At 36.2% G+C, this 20,125-nt stretch overlaps 1 protein-coding gene across 1 annotated transcript in view; it reads right to left on the bottom strand.

The window, feature by feature from the left end:
- Positions 1–9,933: 9,933 nt before the first annotated feature.
- LOC138738226 (nuclear receptor subfamily 6 group A member 1) overlaps positions 9,934–20,125 on the bottom strand; it is a 323,219-nt gene continuing 313,027 nt past the window's right edge. Inside the window, exons 10-11 of the mRNA XM_069888368.1 lie at positions 18,973–19,125; positions 9,934–16,649 (exon numbers count right to left, since the gene is read on the bottom strand). Of these exons, the coding sequence (XP_069744469.1) occupies positions 16,561–16,649; positions 18,973–19,125 (242 nt within the window). The 3' untranslated portion in view covers positions 9,934–16,560. The remainder of the gene's footprint in view (positions 16,650–18,972; positions 19,126–20,125) is intronic.

The following is a 20,125-nucleotide window of genomic DNA, read 5'->3' as shown; positions in this document are numbered from 1 at the left end:
TAAACCTACTAAATATATAACATTCATTGACTATTTTTTTAAATTAGCTGAGAGGGGTGGGCAAGGTGGATGGGCATTTATTCATAAAATCCACATATGGTTTCCAAATTTTATAAAAGCTTTCAATTCATTTCCTTAAACTGTAAGTATTTTTTTCTAAAAGTATACAATTTTACATTTCAATCTGCCATTGTCTATTTTTTACCAAATTCTCAGTTTTCCATGTTACCACTATACATTTATTTGCTGTTGCTATAGCTATATTTAAACATTTTTCTTGATATTTATCCAATTTCAATTTTACATCTTCATATGTATTCCAAAGTAAAAATATTCTTGGATCTTTTTGTATCTTTATCTTCATAATTTGTCCTAATAATATACTCAAATCTTTCCAAAATTGTTCCTCTTTCACAAAGGACCATACTGAATGTAAAAAGGTCCCTATTTCCTTGTTACATCAAAAACATTTATTCAGATTGGAATTAAATCTGTTCAATTTATGTGGAGTATATATAATTGATGAAGAAAATTATATTGAACCATTTGATATCTAGCATTAACTGTATTTGTAACACTCTCTTGACACAATTTTGACCATATTTCCTCTTGGATTTGTATATTTATATCTTTCTCCCATTGTAATTTTGATTTATTTAAGGGTTTCTACAAGTATGTTAAGAGTAAAAAGATAGTAAAAGACAAAATTGGTTCCCTAGAAGATCAGAGTGGTTGTCTATTTGTGGACCCTCACATGATGGGGGAGATCTTAAACAGTTTTTTTGGATCAGTATTTACTTAGGAATCTGGCACAGTGTATAAGGAAGGGAAAACAAGCAGTATTGTCATGGAACATAGAGAGATTAAAGAGGAGGTGTTTGCTGCCTTACAGCGAATAAAGGTAGATAAATCCCTAGGGCCTGATATAATATTCCCTCAAACCTTGAGGGAGGCTAGTGTTGAAATTGCAGGGGCCCTGGCAGAAATATTTAAAATGTCCTTGGCCAAGGATGAGGTGCTGGAAGATTGGAGGGGAGCTTATGCTGTTCTGTTGTTTAAAAAAGGCTCCAAAAGTAAACCAGGAAATTACAAGCCAGTGAGCCTAACATCAGTTGGGGGTAAATTATGGGAGGGTGTTCTGAGAGATCGGATTTACAAGTATTTGGACAGCTAAGGGCTGATTAAGGACAGTCAGCATGGCTTTGAGCATGATAGGTTGTATTTAACCAATCTATTAGAGGATAAATTGGATAGATTCATGGTTGGGAGAGGTCTGGAGGGTTATGGAATGGGTGAAGGTCAGTGGAACTAGCAGAATGACGTTTCAGCACATACTAGAAGGGCTGAATGGCCTGTTATCTATGCTGTAATGTTCAGAAGAATGAAAAGGGATCTTATAGAAAAGTATAAAATTATGAAAAACATAGATAAGATGGAGGTAGGTATGTTCTTTCTATTGGTGGGAGAGACCTGAACTAGGGGACATAGCCTTAAGATTCAAGGTAGTAGATTTAGATGAGGAGAAAATGAATCTATGAGGCAACCTTAGTAAATATATTTAAGATAAGGTTGGATAGATTTTTAAATGGTAGGGGAATTGAGGGATGTGGGGAAAAGGCAAGAACGTACAGATGAACCAATCAGATCAGCCATGATCTCACTGAACAGTGGAGTAGACTTGATGGGCCAGATTGCCTACTCCTGCTCCTAATGTTCTTATGATTCCAGACCCAGGATCATTGCTGCAGTTGCAATGAGAGTACTGAGATCATCCCTAGGGCACTCTGGAGTGATAGCAGAGAGTTGTGAATAAACTTGGAAGGAAGGTGGTAGCAAATGTACGAATAGTTGGATGTGAGGAACCAGAGGCAAGGAGCAGAGGTGGTTCTTCCTGCAAGGATCCAAAGGTGTGGCTTGGTGAAGGCACCAGAATGGAGCTCAGCCTCCCCTCGAAGCAGCAGAGAAGTAGGTTAATCTTCAGACCATTCTTGGACAGGAGGCATTGTTTGAGCCTATAGGGTTTGTTCAATTTATAATTCTGACTGCAATATTGATGCTCAGAGTGGTTTTTGAAAGGTTATTGGATATTGGAGCAACTTGTCAGAAGCTGTTATTACTGACTAGAAGCTGCCGGAGATTGGACCATGTATTAAGAAGGTGTGTCAGGAAGAAAGGAGGGAACTGAAGGAAAACTAAAACAACCACCACTTTCCCATCTTCCCCTCCAGCCCTGCTACCCTTGGTTCCATCTCAGTTACCCCAGAAATGCCTTGCCAATTTTGAGCCTGGAATATTTTGTGCATTTCTCACAGAAGAAACTGAAAGTTTGACAAGGCTGATGAGTCTACAGGTCAGGGCAATGTTTGAATTAAGATGTTTTGGTAGTTTTCAGAGCTGCCTAGGGAAGCATTATCAAATCTGATTATCCACACAACCAGGTGTTGATCTGAAACTGCTTTTCCTATCTGAGTAGCCATTTATCTCAAACATGCCAGCTAACCAAATGGAAAATGGCAGAACTTTTTCTGATGACTTCACTTTTGGACACTGCATGCAGTGGTATCCTCTCTGCAAAGGGGACTTCCTCTGGACCCTAGACATCCACGAGATTACTCACTGGAGTAGTTGCCGCCCATCAAAGGGTGAAACAAAGCAAAAGCTTTCTTGAAAATGTTTGAGCCAGCTGCATTCCTGGGACAATCGCTATAAAACATCCAAAGTGTCCTCCCTTCTGATTAACCCCTTCGCTCCAGATTTCTCCTGCTTTATCTCACAGAAGCCTTTGCAAAAGTTTCAGCTTCACAAATCATAGAATTTCAGTAACTATCCACCTTTCTATCTCAGGGTGATACCTGGCTGTGCTTTATTCCTCCATTAAAATTAACAAAGACACTACCTTCAGCTTCACAACTTGTATTCACATCTGACTTCTGAGATTGAAGTTTTTCAGAGGTTATTAAGGAACCTGACTAAAATTAATCCAGATCAGATGTCTGAATGTGGAAGTTATTGTCATTTATTTAGCAACTTTAATCAGATGCTGTATGGGATTTGGTGATCATTGCAAAGACTTGTAGATTTTTTTTTGTTAGGAGACTATGGCTGGAGCTGCCACTACAACTGGCTTAGTAGTGGCTTGCGTTGTCCAGGGAAATGGTTACAAGTATCTGTTCAGAATTGTAAGAATTAACCCAACCTCTGTTGACACAGATTGGAAACCTATAAAACCATCCCTATAGCCCCATCCTAAGATGTTGTATCCTCTGTGCAGCAGAAGCCAGCACATTCTACTGTCACCTACATGCAGTAACTTACCTGAAAGAAAGACAGACTAACATTTGAGACATCACAAAGAACTTTAAGGTCAATAAAATATTTTTGAAGTGCAAGCATTATTGCAATTCAGTGCAGAGCAAGCTCCAACCAAAGTGATTTTATGATTGATGTTAGTGTGTGGGTTCTTTCACATCCTCCAGAGTATGCAGATAGGGCTCCAGTTTAACATGTTATCTGATAGGGAGCAGCATCTTTTGTGATTAAATATCCCTCTCACATCTGCACTAATGTTTGTGCTGGTCTGAAGTCTGGGGAAATAAACCCACAATTTTGTGCCTCGGAGGCTGACTAAATGGCTGGTGCTTCCAATGTCTAGACATTGTTACATTGCCACCTTTTTTTGGCAGGGGGGGGGGGGAAGAAGCTGTCACCCATAGAATTTCACCTGTAGAGGTAGGATTCTGGGTGGAGTCCTCAGGCACAGGAATCACTTGAAGTGGTTGAATCTCAGGAGGTGAGTCACATGGGTTGAATTTGAGAGAATGAGCAAAGTAGAAAATATGCAGGAGATGCCATTAGGTGGAAAATGTTGGCAAAGGGAAGAATGAGTTTGGCTGCTGGTTTCCAGGAATCTTGGGGCAGGGATTTGCTTGGGGGAAATTGATGAATGAATTCTGTCACAGATTCTTTTCATTGGTTATCTGGTGCAGTGCAATGATCAGGACTCTCACAGCTCACTTCCTCCTGCCTCAGTGACCCCCCACTTCAGACCAGAACAGAAATGGTTTGTCCGAAGCTCCCGTGTGGGAAAGATGTTGCACTAAGACCATGTTTGTTTTCTCATGAATGGGAAACATCCCATGGTACTGCCTCAAAGATGAAGTTACCCCCCCTCGAGCCCTGGCCAATATTGATTTCACAATTGGCACCAGGGAAATGGGCAAATTGGTCACTGTTCCTAGGTTGTTTCTGGGAGCTGGTTGTGCTCTAATTAATGTTGTTACAAGAGTGATTACACTTCAAAATGAGTTAATTGCTTCCAAAGCACTGCAGAACATTGTGAGGGTATAAATAGTGCAACAGAAATGGAAGCCTCTCTTTTGAATTATTTTATTAGTATTGGTTCTTCAGATTCACTCAAGGCAAGCACCCCAACATTGCTTCGAGGAACTTATGGCGGAATTCACTACACAAACATCCTGGGTTTTCCCCAGGTGCTCCAGTTTCTTTTCACATTCCAAGGACGGGCTGTTAATGGACTGCTGTAAATTGCTGCGTGTGAGTGGTAGAATCTGGGAACAGTTGATGGGAATGTGGAGAGAATTAAATAGGGATTGGTATAAATGGTTGGTTGAAAGCACAGACTCTGGGTTGAAGGGCCTGTTTCTTTGCTGGATGCATCTACAATTCCATCCACTTTGTTGTTACCAGTACCTTTGGGTGGGAAACAGTTTTCCTCATGCCTATTTTGATCCAATGGTGGAATTCCATTCCATAGACCTGAATTAGACTGTCCTACACAACAGTGTTCCTGTTGCCTTGTCTATTTCTAAACTTAAAGCTGATTTCGGTCACTTCAAAATATTCAACTCTTTCCATTGGGCAGATGAAACAAAAGTCTGGGAAGGCTTTGAAATTTCACACAATGACCTGCTTGACAGATGAGAAACACAGTTCAATGGATAGGGTGTGTTCACTCTTAATCCAGAAGGTAGGTTCCAGACCCATTCTGGAGATCAGAAATATCCTCCTGACATGCCAGTGCAGTAACACAATGGTCCAAGGTGCAATCTTCTGAATGAGATATTAAACTGAATTCCTATCTTCTCTCCCAAGTAAGTATAAAGGTTTGAAGATCAAGGAATTATCCATAATGATAATGTTTATTATCATCAACATTCACACTTGGTGCACCCGAATAGGCACTTATAAAGAAAAACTATAATAGGAAACTAATTGAATTAAATTGAAATAGATAATAAAGAAACAATATTCACAGCAATCCTCATGCAAAAAAAGGGACTTGCAATAAATATAGACAGTCCTTTGTAGTGTCAGAGAAGTCTATGATGGGGCAGTTCAAAACCATGATAGCTGTTGGAAAGAAACTGCTTTTGATCTAGAGATGCTGGCCTTCAGGCTTCTGAACATATGATGTCTTGGCTAAGTTCAGTAAAATTCCTTGGTAACCAGCACCTTTGGGGATTGGTAGATGCTGGATAGATGAATTTTGGTTTTTTTGAAATTGTGTAACGTGGATTGGTGAACTAACAGTGAGGCACGCTAATTTATTTCCTTTTTTTTTTTTAACCTATTTTCAGTTTCTTGAGGCTGCCAGTTGCTTAAATTCAGATAATAGGTTTTAATGTTTATCCCTTTAGCATCACTAAAAGTCATAAACACATACAGCTACGACGACACAGCATCATTGACTGTCATTGGAAGAATACTAAACTATTGGCCTCAATTTTGGAATATCTTGAAGGGGATATATGAAAAGGACAAACTCCATTCTGCTTCAATGAGATGGTATTTGGGTGGATTTGTTGCTTTTTAAAAATAAAAATCAGTATTTTGAGATCTAAAACACTGGTGGATGACCTTTGAACTTATCTGCATAGCAGGATACCTCCAGAGCTGAACATTAAAATGCCAACAGTGGGTTGGGAATGTATTGGGCAGGAATATGTAAAATTGTTTTATTAAACTACATTTGCACTTAAGATTATTTATAAAACATGCATAAAGTTTGTGCTTTAAATGGTGCCAACATCGATCTCGTTGATGAATCAAAAATAATGTGTCTAAGTTGCCAAATAGTTTATTCCACTCTAGGAAACTTTAGTTAATTCAAGTTAAAGGATAAATTACGCAAGTATTTTTCTGCAACATTATATCTTTAGAGTTGGGTCTCCACTGAGTTCCAATTAATTTTCTGTTTTCAGTCACCAGCATTACTTTCTTTCTCACAAAGAAATGATACAGATCTTAAGCCAACCTTGAACATGTATCGCAAGCTGTCATAGTCAAATATGACAAAAACAACTGCCAAATCAATTAATTTACTGATTGCCTGTGCCTGACAGTGTTAATTACTTTCAAATTCATGAATAAGAGCTTCAAATTTCCTTGAGTAAAATTTCACAGTTGTATTTTGATTAATTTGAGTATTTCACAATAGACATTATCATTTACATAAGCAAAATAGATTTAATTTCAAAATTGAAAAGGTTTTTATAATTTTTAAGTTTACAAATATTTACCATTTGCCTTCAAATTGTCTACCCATATTTAATGTGATAGAAGGAAAAATGTTGGAATCACAGAAGGATATCTTGAATGTGAGGTATAACAATGAATAAATGGTGTGGATTACAGGGGGGAATAATCTTGTCTGACCAACTGATCTGAACCTCTTGAAGAGGTAGCCAGAGTAACAGTAGTTGCAAAGTTCATATAATTCTTCAATAAAGCATCATAATAGACAAATAAGATCAAAGAATATGGAATCAGCAGAATAAATTATTAGCTGGCTGCAAGCATGGAATAGTAAGAGTAAAGGCGGAGTTTTACAAGGGTAATTGCTGGGAACACTGCTCTTCACAGTTTGTATCAATGATATAGAATCAAAAACCCAAATGTCTCAATTTTCAAATGATGCCACATTGGGAGAATGGTTCACACTGAGAACAACAATTTAAAGGGTAAAATAATTGGTAAATTAAGTTCAAGGGCGATAAACATGGTGGTGGCGTATCATGGTAGAAAAAAGGCAGTGATTACTTATGATTAGGTAAGGGGTAGAGGAATGGGGATCTCAGGGTACAAATAATCAGTAAACATTATATCAAGGTTATGTGGTTGGTGGAAGGGACAAAACTAAGCAGTCAGGTTTCTTTCTCAAGGGAGTAAACCAGCTACTATTCTGGTTGCTGTGTTGCATGGACAATACAGGAGAACGCTGGAAGGTACAGAGATTTACAAGGGTGATACAAAAATGCAAGGATATATCTATATCCATATATATATATATATTTTAAAAAATCCTTTTTTCTTGAAATAGATAAGGATGGCCTAATATTGTATGTTTTAGCAAGGGTTCACCAGGATGTTGCCTGGATTACAGGAGGTTGGACAAATTTCAGTTGTTTTCTGTGAAACACTGGAGGCTGAGGATTGACCTGATAGTTTATAAAATCATGTGAGGCTGTGTTGTTAATGCCTTACAATTACAATGATTAATGAGATTGCATACCAGATCACTGTGCTGGCCATAGATATGCTAACTGTGGGGTTGTGAAGGTGTGGTCTTGCAAGAAACCCCACTTAAAAAAAAAATCAGTTATGATTTTACTGAGCATTGATGAACTTTTCAAAGCAGAGATAAACACAGGCCCGCAGTGCCATGCTGAAAATTTATAGGAAACCCTTGCTGCTGGTTGGAATATTTTGGAGCTTGTACTGCAATGGGAGAAATTGGGATAAAGTTCACCCCAAATATTTCTTAACAGCACCCTGAAATTAAAATAAAATTATGTTGGAATTTTAAGTCACTAAAATGCAGGAAACAACATGGAGTGGAGAGGAGTGAAGCTGACAGAAGATGTTAATGGATCAGAAAAGATTGCTCTGTGCTGGGCAAAGGAAATGCAATGACAAGCTAACAGATGCAGCTGTTGATTTTGCCAAGACGCGCAATTTCATGTTGACCTCTGATCTTTTGAAATTAGTTCATTCAGGTCTATTTACAACACTGAAAAGTAAGAGTTTTTTTTAACAATCTATTTCCTTTCACTGTCAACTGGTTAAACTTTTAACCATAAAGAATATAAAATGAAATACAGGAGTTTAAAATGTGATGTTAATTACTGAAATTTCATGCAACTTGTATGGAATGCAAACAATTGGAGAATCGCAGAAATTTTTTTCTTTTTTTGGAAATGAGTATTAGATTAATTTCTGTCCAAACTGAAGCTCAGCAGTATTTTTAATTGATTTATTCATTAATGGATCCATTGATTTCTTTTTACTTTAAACTGTCCCATATTTGCTGAAACTGAGTAGGGCAGGTGGTTTTGTTGGCATATGCAGGGCATTCTTCTCCATCTGATTACTTGCCTTTGCATCTCAAATATTTCAGCTTATTTCAGCCAACTTGTCCAGATACACAGCATCCTCTCTAAAATCTGGTACCTATTTGGTGAGCAGCTTCCAAGCTCAGCACAAAATTAGATCAAAAGTGTATGTGCACCATTTATCTCGAGTTAGTTGGGCAGCCACAATAATTCCTCAGCATTATTCAAGGGTTTTTTTTGCATAACTAATATAATTACAGCCAGTTTCAGAAAACAGTAGTAAATGCCACATAAAACTCTCATACTTTTATTCTTTACATTCATGCTAAATGGGGAAAAAAAAACCTGCTAATAGATTTGTGGTATCAGTTTTGAAAAATTTGCACTTCATTTTGTGGGAAAGAAAGATGAATAATGACAAATCATCCATGATCATGAACATTGATGAGAGTTAGTGCTGGTTTAATGGTGAATGACTGAGATGTCATTTCAATCTTCCCCAAGACCAATTCCTTTTGTGTGAATCAGTATAGTAGCTTAAGCTATTGTGATGTCAAGTGATTTAAAAAGATTGCACACACATCAGCTGGTCTGGTTATGTGTGACACTAAAATTCTAAACACTATAACACAATCATCCACAGAATAGATTGGAGACTTTGGTAAGTTGATTCACATTTATTGTTCAAATTTCTAACACTCTAAACATGCTTTTTAACACTTATTGGTCACATTATTTCTCAGAAGGTAGTCAAGTTACAGAGTGGAGCAAACAGAAATCCAGAAAGAAACCTTTATTACATTTCTAATACATGGAAAAACATTGTTGCACACTTTATTTTCAACTATATTAGGGCTCTGAATTTTGATCCTGTTGCCCTATACTCTGGATGTAAATAGTCAGTGATCCTTTCATAGCTGAAAGAGACGTAAATGTTAGCTATCAAAGGTTAAGCTGAAGTGACATCATGCTTCCCTGATATATTCAAGGGATTTTGGGAAAAGCTAGAATTTTTTCATTTGAAAGGCCCTGAATTTTGAGATTATTGTAACATATTTTGGAAGAGCCGATCAGCTTCAGTTTACCCGTAACTTTTTCTGACAAAGAAATGAAGGCTCATTTGCTACACCACGGCAAGTGAAAAGTAGCAGCACTCATTGAAGTGAACTGCATCATTAAAGTCTGATCATATTTTGGTAAAGGGTTTGTAATTGGAAAACAAACAGAATCCTCTGCCCAGTGAACTATGAGTACATATTTTTTCCCACTATGCAGTTATATTATTTTGCCTTCCTTGTGCAAAGGCAAATGTGGTATTTCAATGTTCAAAAAGGGTTTTAAGAGCTAGCTCAGAGAATCAGAAACCTGATCCTTGTAGCTCACAACCATCACAGACTGATTAGTTGAAGGAAAATATTGTTTCCTACTTACAAGGAAACCAAATAATTGCCAATTGCATGTTGTGACTTGAGCATTCTTGACTGCAGGACATTCTATCTGTCCAAGTTTTCCTCAAAGAACTGGTAACTGTGACAGGTGTTTAAATATATTTAAACAAATGTTGTGATTTTATTACTTGGAGTTCAAAAAGCTAAGTAGAACATCTGTTCCATAATTATCCTCTCGTATTTATGTTCTGTGGCTTGTTAGATTTTGTTTTAAAAATTCAACTCTTTTTACTAACATGGTTTCCTAAGATAGCATCTTTAAAATCCAGAGTTAGAGCATAAAACATGCTCTTATACTGAAACAGACAATATGCCATCTGTCCTGCTCGTAGTAAATTTTGTCATAATGAGGGTGCTGCTTTATTCAAGTTGTCAGAGTTGGCTCTGAAGATTCTATATTGTGCAAATATTTTGGGGTTTGCAAAATATATGTAGAGTAATTATGTGCAGTATCGGAAAGGATATTTATGAAATTTACTCACTACAATTCTACCCAGAACTTTGCTTGGACAAGTTTCTCAAGGCTAGAACATTGTTTGAGGAGTTGTGTTAACTGATGCCGTTTTCCTTGATCAATCAAGTCAGAGGTGAACACTTGGCAGAGGATTGTCTCTGATATTTACCCTTGATTTCTCTGTTATCTCTAGAGCAGCCATTCTCAACAGGGATCATAGCACATTTGGTGGGGGGGGGAAATGGATTGAAATCATTAAATTTTTAAAATTTAATCAGTAGGAGAGAAGTACAGAAGAAACCAACTAAACCTGACTGCTTCACAGGGAATGGGTCCCATAAACACAGCAGAATCCTAATGGGGGCATAGCTAAATAAAAATTGAGAATGGCTGCTCTAAAGTTTATGGAATGATTAGTGTTTGCTGGAATTATATTTTAACTCTTGGTTTCTCAAAGTCAGGTGTGTCATCAGCTTGTTTTAAAACAAATTGTGATCAACTCAATTAAATATTTCATTATCCAAAATGAATAAATTGAGAGCTAATGACAACAATTCACTTCAACCTGCTTTCATTGAGTGCTGTAAAGTGGAAGATCATCAGACATGCAGTATGGTGGTGATGCATTAACCCTACTTTTACCAGTGAGGTGGCTCTATTTCCATTGTCTACACTTGCAGAGTCTGCTTTAACCAGAGCATAAACATTCTGACTTAGTTTCATTGAGATTATGCAGGTTAAAATGATGACCTAATGATTGTAAAGAAAATGGCAATGCTTTCAAGCACCGTGTTGAATTAACATGTTCATATTTATGTAAACAGGGAAAAAAATCAACATTTCACATTATCCCTTTACGACATTAAACAACAGGATGTCACATGAGGTAGTTTTTCCACACTGTCATTTGTGTAAATTATGCATCAACTATTACAAGACACATTCCACAATTCAAAGAAAAACACAACTCACATTAGGCAATATGAAGCCGATACTTAGATAATCTGGTACCTTGTGCCACTGACTGGCGCTTTTCTCATGGACATATTTGGGATATCAAGGCATTTTTCTACAACAGTGTTAAATTATTTATAAACACTAAACAGTTCTATGGCATTCTATCAATTTTTTTTCATTTTGTTGCAACATGTTATGACTTGATTTGGATGCAAAAAATGGTTTGCTCAATAGTCTCATTATTTTTGATCTTGGCCATTTTGTAATATTTACTTTATGTTCATTATCTATCATTTGGTTAATATTATAGGTTTGAAGAATAGCCAAAATACAATGTGGATAGATGGATCTTTCAGCAATATGAATGATAGTGTCAGAGAACTGCATAAACTGTAGTAGAATCTTTTATTTTGCATGCAATGAAAAATTCAATGCTGGAACCTGTAATGTCAGCAGTGGGCAATAGGAATGAATTGGCACTTGGCCATTTGTTCAGACTTGTATGTGTATATTATGGGTTTAAAAAAAAATCAATAAGATTGAAATACAATGATTATCATGTTGCAGAATATATATATATTTATACAAATATATTTTAGTTAGGATTACAAATGCAAATCTGTGAGGGTATCCCGGCCCAACTGTGGTAAATGGAACATGCTGCCAGCAGATGTAGTAAATGCAGGTGTTTAGACAGGTCCATTGAAGAAGCAGAAATGGAGGGATACAGAGCATGTGCATGCAGATGTGATTGGTTTAGTGGGCATTGTGGTTGGTACAAATTTGGTGGACTAAAGAGCCTGTTCCTGTGCACTGCTGAATGACTTCAAAGTATATCCAATTGTGTCATAATTAGGCTATTTTAAATACATCCACGATAGCAAAAGACTTTTTAAAGTGTGGCCAGCCTGAATTTATGCTTTGAGCATACAAGATGATTTCAAAGCAGTGGATCTAGAGATGTGTCTGTTTTGATGACTGATTTATAAAGCTCAAGTCAGGAGAGTTGTTATGCCTCTATTATCAGCCAGGGTTGGATACTTTATACAGGACCCATACTGATGAGAAGTAACATTTGGTTTCAAGCCAATGAATTACTACTATTTTAAATAACTTGTAGATGACTTGGCATCCCCAAGTTTGTCCATGAAAGCAGCTTTCAGCATAAAGTTGGTTTTTCCAGTGGGTCATTTATTTAAATAGATCCCTGAGCTATAAACTGCTTTGCATGCAAGGCAGTGATGACCCTTGAAAAAAACCAGACTTTACGCTGTTGTATTAATTACATGTCATTTATGATTAAACATTTTCTATAAACACTACTCATTTCTATAGTTTCACTATATACCAACTCACCCTCCCCCCACCCCTCCCTCCTGCTCTTGGCTACACAGCAGGACTGATTGCCGCTTATCATCCTGAGAGAAAGAGATACATTTTTCACAAACATCTAACTTGAAAATTTAACTCAATTAAAAAAGTGAATAATTATTTGTAGTTTACTTTCAGCCACATTCACAAAAAAATTGTTAAAGATAATTAAAAAAAAAGGTAGAAATAAATTTCAAGTTTAAGGAGGGCTTTTGTTTTGAAGGTCTGGACAATCATGTTTGAAGGAATTGATGAAAATATGGAACTGGAAACTTAACTGTGCCGCCTCTGTATTTACATTCTGACGCATTTTCACAGTGTTATAAAATGCTTAGTTCCATATAGTAGATTTTGGTTGCATTTCAGTTTCTTCACATTACTATCTGCTTTCAAACATATAGTTATATTACATGACAATAAAGGAATCTTGAATATATATATTAAACATTTACCAAGTAGTTCAGAGAATGATCATGTTTGATGACTAGAAACCGATACTAGGTCAGGTACATAAATTAATTTTTGTTGTAGTTGTGAAGGAAGAACAAACTTGCAAAGAACATTTACGTCATTACAAATTATTGCATTATGATTGAACAAGGTTCATAATTTGATATGATTTACAATCTTTGTTTCCGTTTAGGAAAGATTCCCAACTTAGAACCCATGCCAAATTATTTTGTTGTACTAATTATTATTCAGATAACATTTTTAAAGTGAAAATGACAAAACTAAAATGAAGGGGATCCAAAGTACTTACTGTGTTGAGTGGAAAGTACCAACTAAATATTCTGAGTTTTTACTTGGCAAATGTTGCCCACATTGTTGGGAAATTTAAAGAATTGTACTAAGATTCAATTAGAACTGTTTTTGATGTGTGGAGAGACAAACTGGTTTCAGATCATCCATGTGGTTTTAAAAATATAACACAAAATTAAATTTTCAATTCCCTAAAAAAAAATCCAGCCTTCCAATCATTTCCCTCAATTGCAATTTAAAAGAGAAAGATACTTGTGGTTTAAAATGTCTACTTCTAACACTAGTTAGTCTATTTTCATCATCATACCTGAGTAATTTTCATATGCAACACAACACATTCACTTTACCCTGTTTTAAAACAAGCCATAAAAGACTTGACGATGAAGATACCTGCATTTGAGAGTTCAGGTATGTCAATTTTCAAGCAAATTGAGCTAAAAACATTATAGCTATTCCTGGAGAATTTTAAGTTTTTTTGGCTGATCATTTCCATGCCAATTTATGAATATTTTTTACAGAATTATTACAGGTGAGAAGCTTTTTTTGTTGCAAAACAAGTCAGTAGCTTATGAAATCTTAAATATTTTTCATCAGAAATGGATCATGGATTTTTAGACAATGGCATGAATCTCTTGCCTTAAACTGAGCCTATCTGGAGTCTGGTTGCAGGAATGATTGAATAAATGTGATCACAAAGTTGGACAGGGAGCTGAAAGAATACCTCGCATCAGAAAAGGTCTTCTTGTTTATGATTTAACTAGTGGGCTAACATGGAAAACATATTGAGGTAAAAAGGCACCCACAAATCTTCCCTGTGACCTGAGGTAAAACATGTCAGGTAGAAACTTTCACGAAAGGAGTGTGTGAACTGTATGCATGCACATTTTGGAATAACACTAGCAGGGATTTAGAAAGGAAATTAGTTACTTAAAAAAGTTAACTACACCCACAGATAAGATCTAAAATCAACATATACTGCAAGTAAATGCAGGTTAAAAGCAATTTTTAAATGTCACTAATGTAAACCAGTTTTTTTTTGGCTTTTCTCTCACAAGGTATCAGTATTCTGTGGAACTGATGCAAATTTTCAGATGTTCCTGGCAACTTTAAGATCAGAAACAATGATGTAATAATAATGAGAGAATTCTTCAATCAAGCCATGAGTAAACTTGGGAGTACAACTGCAAAAAGATGATTTGGGACAAAACATTACTGTTGTCTGAAAGGTGAGATTCAGAATTTTATGGTAATAGTGATGTTGTCACCAAAGCATCTTGCTTAGAGGAAGGAAAACAAGCAAATTTGGATATTGGGAGGAGAATGAAGCATGTTACTGAATTTCAACCACTGTGTTTGATGGTGTATAAGGACCCACCACCTTTTCAGCAGTGAATATTAAGAATTATTTTAGTGTATTTATAGGTAAACATTTAATGTTACTGAAATATGTAGCTACAATATAGCAGAAATAAAACTTGATGAGGGAGTGGGGCAGCAGGCTGCTGGGGAGAGAGGGGACTGGCTGCCAGGAATCTCCCGCCACCATACCCAGCCCCCCATGATAGACGGCAGTGACGCTAGTGAGCCACACAGCAACAATGATCACTGTTGGCATTACTCACCATTATAACCCTAATTTCAACTTCGCTTACAAGACCGGAGATAATTTTGAGCCATCTTTTGGGGAGAAAAAAGTGGATCTTGTATGCCATCAATATGGTAATTCAGTGACCTATGATAACTCAATTTGTACAAATAATGTATAAAATGGAACAGAATTTGAATGCAGGAAATAGGCTCTATGGAGTTCTGAATTTCATAATTGTGCAAGAAATCCAAGACAAGTCCATTTCTTTCCCTCCAAGTCTAAACATATTTAACAGGTTTTAATTCTGTAATTAACCAGATTAGAGAGGATTCTTCATGATAATTCATATATTGGGAATGACAAAAGGCTTGCCAAAAAACTTTTCCCCATTTCACCTAGATCCATTTTATGTTCAGTGTAAATTGGTCTGTTCTAAAAATAAAAGGATGTTCATATCTGAAACACAATTTCACTTTCTCATGAACAAAAGTCAAGTAAAAATGCCCTCACAAAAATATTATTAATAGGGAAGATGTATAGATGCTTGTGCCTTGGAAAGCAATGCTGCCTTGTATTAAAAGGTTCCAAAAGTCAAATGAGAATGAAACTTAGATTTTAGCTCCTAATAATGTTATCCCAAGGCAAGAATTTGCAAATAATTTACTACTGCTTGACATATTAAAAATACAATGCACAGTAAATATTAAACATATTTACCATTTCCTGTTTATGAATCTTTGGTTTTATTTTAGAAACCTATATATGAACCTCCTGTTTATCCTCGACCATGACAATTTGTTCTGAGACAGTATTAATAACATATTATCAATATTCCTGTAATTACTTAGCAGGGCTTTTTGGTTTACAGTAAATATACCAAGGTGACACTTCTTTTAAGCATCTGCATCAGTACTAAATGCAATATTAATAAAGTATTAGTTTTATAGAAGGAAATTATTAAATTTCCAATTTAGAGGTAATTTGTAACTGCCTCATCAGTGAAAAAAAACCCACTGTAACTAGCCTAGTTACAGCACCTGGATGCACTTTATTGCACCATCCTTCTGTAGGATCCCCACTGAAATTGTACACAAAAATGATGCCCACACAAGTATAACATTTTAAAATTTAAACCTCTTGCAAAGACTGGAAATAGAAGCAATAAATGTTGCAATCGATCTGACTGCAGTTAGTACCGATTTGTTGTAACAAGGCAGCAGCTTGCCAGAATGGACCACTTTAGTGACAGCCTTAAGGCATTTGAAATGGAGAGACACACAAATGGTCATCTCATTATTGAGGTAGTCTTAATAAAACAAAACTTTGCTCAGCCCCCTCCCCCAAAAATATAAAAAAATTCAACTAGACCTAAAATGGCAATACTGTAACAATAACACCCTACATACCGTAAACTGCAAGGAAATGCATTAACTGCGTGTGCACTGTGTTGAAGATCATACATTCAACTCTGTCGTGAAAATAAATAAAGTAAAATATAGCTGTTGTCAGAGTGACAGGGTTTCACACTCAATCTGAGGATTTTCCCTGTTCTCTGAGCCTTGGTCAACTTTATTCCCCTTCTTCACCTGAGGCAGTAAGGCATGGAAAATTCAAGGGCCACAGGCTGATGGCTCACTCTTTACTTGTGTTGGCTTTACATGAGTGCAGGACTGCTTTGAAAAGCAGAGGCAGCTGTTCCAAAGGAATATTGACCAGTTTACCTGCAAGAAATTATTAACATTCATAAAATATCTTAATCCACATTTAAACAATTATTATCCTTGGCTCCTTACATTAGGTTAAAATGTTTCATGTCATTTGCATTGAAGTACGAGTTACAAACTGATAATGAATGTATTTAAAAATCGAAATTAACCACAGAAAATGCTGGAAACCCATTAAACGATATTTAATTCTCCAACTTTATCAGAATTAGCCATTTCTGCCTGTCATTTTGGCTCAGTTTTTCATATTCTATTTGTAAAATCTGGCCTGCGAGTTTATCCCCACTATTAATTTTAAACATTATACAGATAAAGAATCTTAACATGCTTTTAAACATCTTTTTGAACACCCTATCAAGATTTCCTTTGTTCTAACCCTTCCTCCCCATATTCTTCCTTACTGAAAGTAAATGTGATTTTTTTTAAAAAAAAACTTCAGTTTTGACAAAAGGCACTGGGTCTTAACCATTAACTGTTTCGTTTTCCACAGATGCTCCCGACCTGCTGAGTATTGCCAGCATTTTCTTTGTCACGATTGAATAATAGGATAGCTGTGTGGATGGTTAGAAAAATAACTTTTGCTGACAACATTTAGTTTGATTCACAATACAAAAAACCATTGAACACTAGTTGTTTTTACTCTGGCCAATTTGGTTCTTGGGGCAAGAAATAATCAAGTATTAATGTTGTTTTTTTCTTCTTTTATTTCTGTGCACAAATTTAACTATGACAAAAGTGATTCATAGTGTTACGGAGTCCAGAGAACCCCAAAAACCAGCAGCATTAGATATGCACCACAACACAGAGTTACTTAAACAAAAGTAGTTTTTAATTATATTTGAACAAGAAAACAGAATTAAACTTTAACTTATTACTATCAACCTACTTACTCCCCCCTCTAATACTAAGTGCAGTGTGTGTAATGTATATTTAAGATTAGAAAAGTTCTTTGGATCACAGTCCAATCTCACTGGTTGCAGGCACTTGTACTCTGCACAGAAGTTAACATTAACAAAGTTCACCAGGCTTTGGTGCTCAACAGGCAAATGGTTACCACTCAGGAGGGTTCTTGCTGGTTTTCAGAGAGAGATTCCTTTTCCAGGACATCCGCAACTGATTCCTTCTCAATCAGTCTTGCTGAGAAAATTGCCCCCTTCAGGGTTCTCCAGATGATCCTCTTTCTTTCAGGTCACCTTTCAGACCGTCAGTCTTCTCCTTTGACCAGGCAGCCTTCCAAAGTTTGCCAGCTTTGTCCTTCTGGAACTGATTTCTGTGTCACTCCCTCCCTCTCTGAGAGTAAAACTGTTCTGACTCTGGCTGCAAAGATCACATGCTCTCCCAGGCAAGCTGCTGAATGTTGCTCCTCTGCAGAAGTCCTGCAAAAACTCTGTTTTGAAATGTGTGTGTGCAAGCTGCTCTAACAATTCCTCCCAAACCACTTCAAAATACTCTGTCACAATAATAACTAATAGTTAAAGGATGTGTATAAATTTACACCGTGGCAACCAAGTTAAAATAAACCCAATTCATTATTCTGACTGGCACAGGATGTCACCTTCAAACTAATTTATAAAAATTTTGCTTTCAACAACCAATGCTTGTTAAACCCTCAGTCATTGTGGGGATTATTTTAATCTCCCTTGCCCGTTGGGAAACTAGTGGAATTAAATACAATGCTTCTTTTACATTTGCCTGATTTTACTGCCCATTGCAATGCACTGATCCACCTAGGAAAGTTAAAACAGGGCAGCAATTTTAACTTACGATGGACTTCCTATTTTCCCATAGACTCAGCTGAACTCACAAACTGTTTCCCACCACTTAAATATCAAAATGTAATTGGATTTGATTTTGGAAAATTGCCAATGGCCTAATTTCCTAAATAAAGCATTTCTGGAAAAAAAATACAACTAAAAGATTCACAATTTCTTCACTTATTTATTTGAACAAAATAGGGTGCATACAATCACCAGGTCAGGGAGACATCCACCCTTAATTGTCTTTGTTACACTTTTTATATCCTTTAATTTAAGGTAATTGGACAAATTTAATGTTGGTGATTTGTTCTTCACCATGGAAAAGTACTCTTAATAAGTAGTTTATCTCTTATAATCACTTTAATCTTCTTTCATGGATTCCTTTGCCACTCTCCAAAATAAGAATGGTCATCCTGAGTAGAAAATGGAACTTCTCATTTTATGACTTTTTTAATGAAATAGACAGGATGTCACTGCATTATATAGGCACGTGTCTGTCCTGTGATTAAAGCAATAAATCATATCTAGCAGATTTACATTAAAAGTTCTACATTTTAATTTACCTGCAATGTAGCGTATTTCTGGCAGGCACATCATGAGTTCAGGAAAACGATTGGTCTGGTGTGGGTACTTGAACTCAGTGTAATCCTGGCACACATACCAGTAACGTTTGTTCAACTGCTCCAACTGAGACACATTGGTCAGTCCTCCAATATCTGTAAAATAAGAGTTTGGTTGACAAGGCATCGATAACAATTTACTCACTTGTCTACACTGTTAAAATCCATTTTCCTATTGAAATTTATGGGAATTTTATATCAAAGCTGATCAGAGGCAAGGGGCATCTAGGTGGCAGATAACACTTTATATTGGAATCCAATTTTCTTATTTTTGCTCTTCTGAATTGAGATTGCTGCTGTGCAAGGATCCATTGCAGTGGGACTGGTGAATCAATCATGAGAAGCATCTTTTTTATGGTCAATTGTGTCCTTACTTAACACCATTAAATGCATTTGATATATGATTATCGTTAGCGTAGCGGTTAATGCAATGCCATCACAGCTCCAGTGACTCTGTCTGCAAGGAGTTTGTACATTCTCCCCATGACCACATCAGTTTCCTCCCACCCTCCAATAATGTACGGGGTTTGTAGGTTAATTGGTGTATCTTGGCTGCACGAGGTTGTCCACATTGAAATCACATGGGGGCAATGATGATATTTGCAGAGGCTGAATGTAAATGTTCGTAGAAGCAAATCAAAATACAAAGCATTCCATCATCCCTTTTTAAAATAGATTCTTACAAGCTCTTAAAACATTTAACTGATGTGCATTTGAATTATGGATTTTTTAATGTTAATTAGCAAATTGGTCACAAATGGTAATTTTAGAATTACACAAGATGAATAAAATTACGTCAGTTATTACCATGAGCAATTTAGTAATCGCTTTTATCTAAACTTTCAAATTGTCAAACTCTGAATAGTTTCTAACAAAATCTGGCTACATTAACATTAGGGTCAGTGTGACATTTAATTTAAAATAAACAGTACCATCAATGCCAAATGAATTAACAGAATTTCATTTTAGACTCCATAAAAAGAGAAAGAGTAAATATAAATGATAACAATATATTATTAAACAACTAAAAGTGTTCTTCTGCAATCCTGTTATGACTGCTAATTAACCCTAGGTGAAAACCAATTCCTTGAAACTT

Source organism: Narcine bancroftii, chromosome 1 (assembly GCF_036971445.1).
Source record: "Narcine bancroftii isolate sNarBan1 chromosome 1, sNarBan1.hap1, whole genome shotgun sequence".
Lineage (NCBI taxonomy): Eukaryota > Metazoa > Chordata > Chondrichthyes > Torpediniformes > Narcinidae > Narcine > Narcine bancroftii.
Note: the sequence above shows the minus strand (reverse complement) of the source record. Positions and strands in the feature narration are given on the sequence as shown.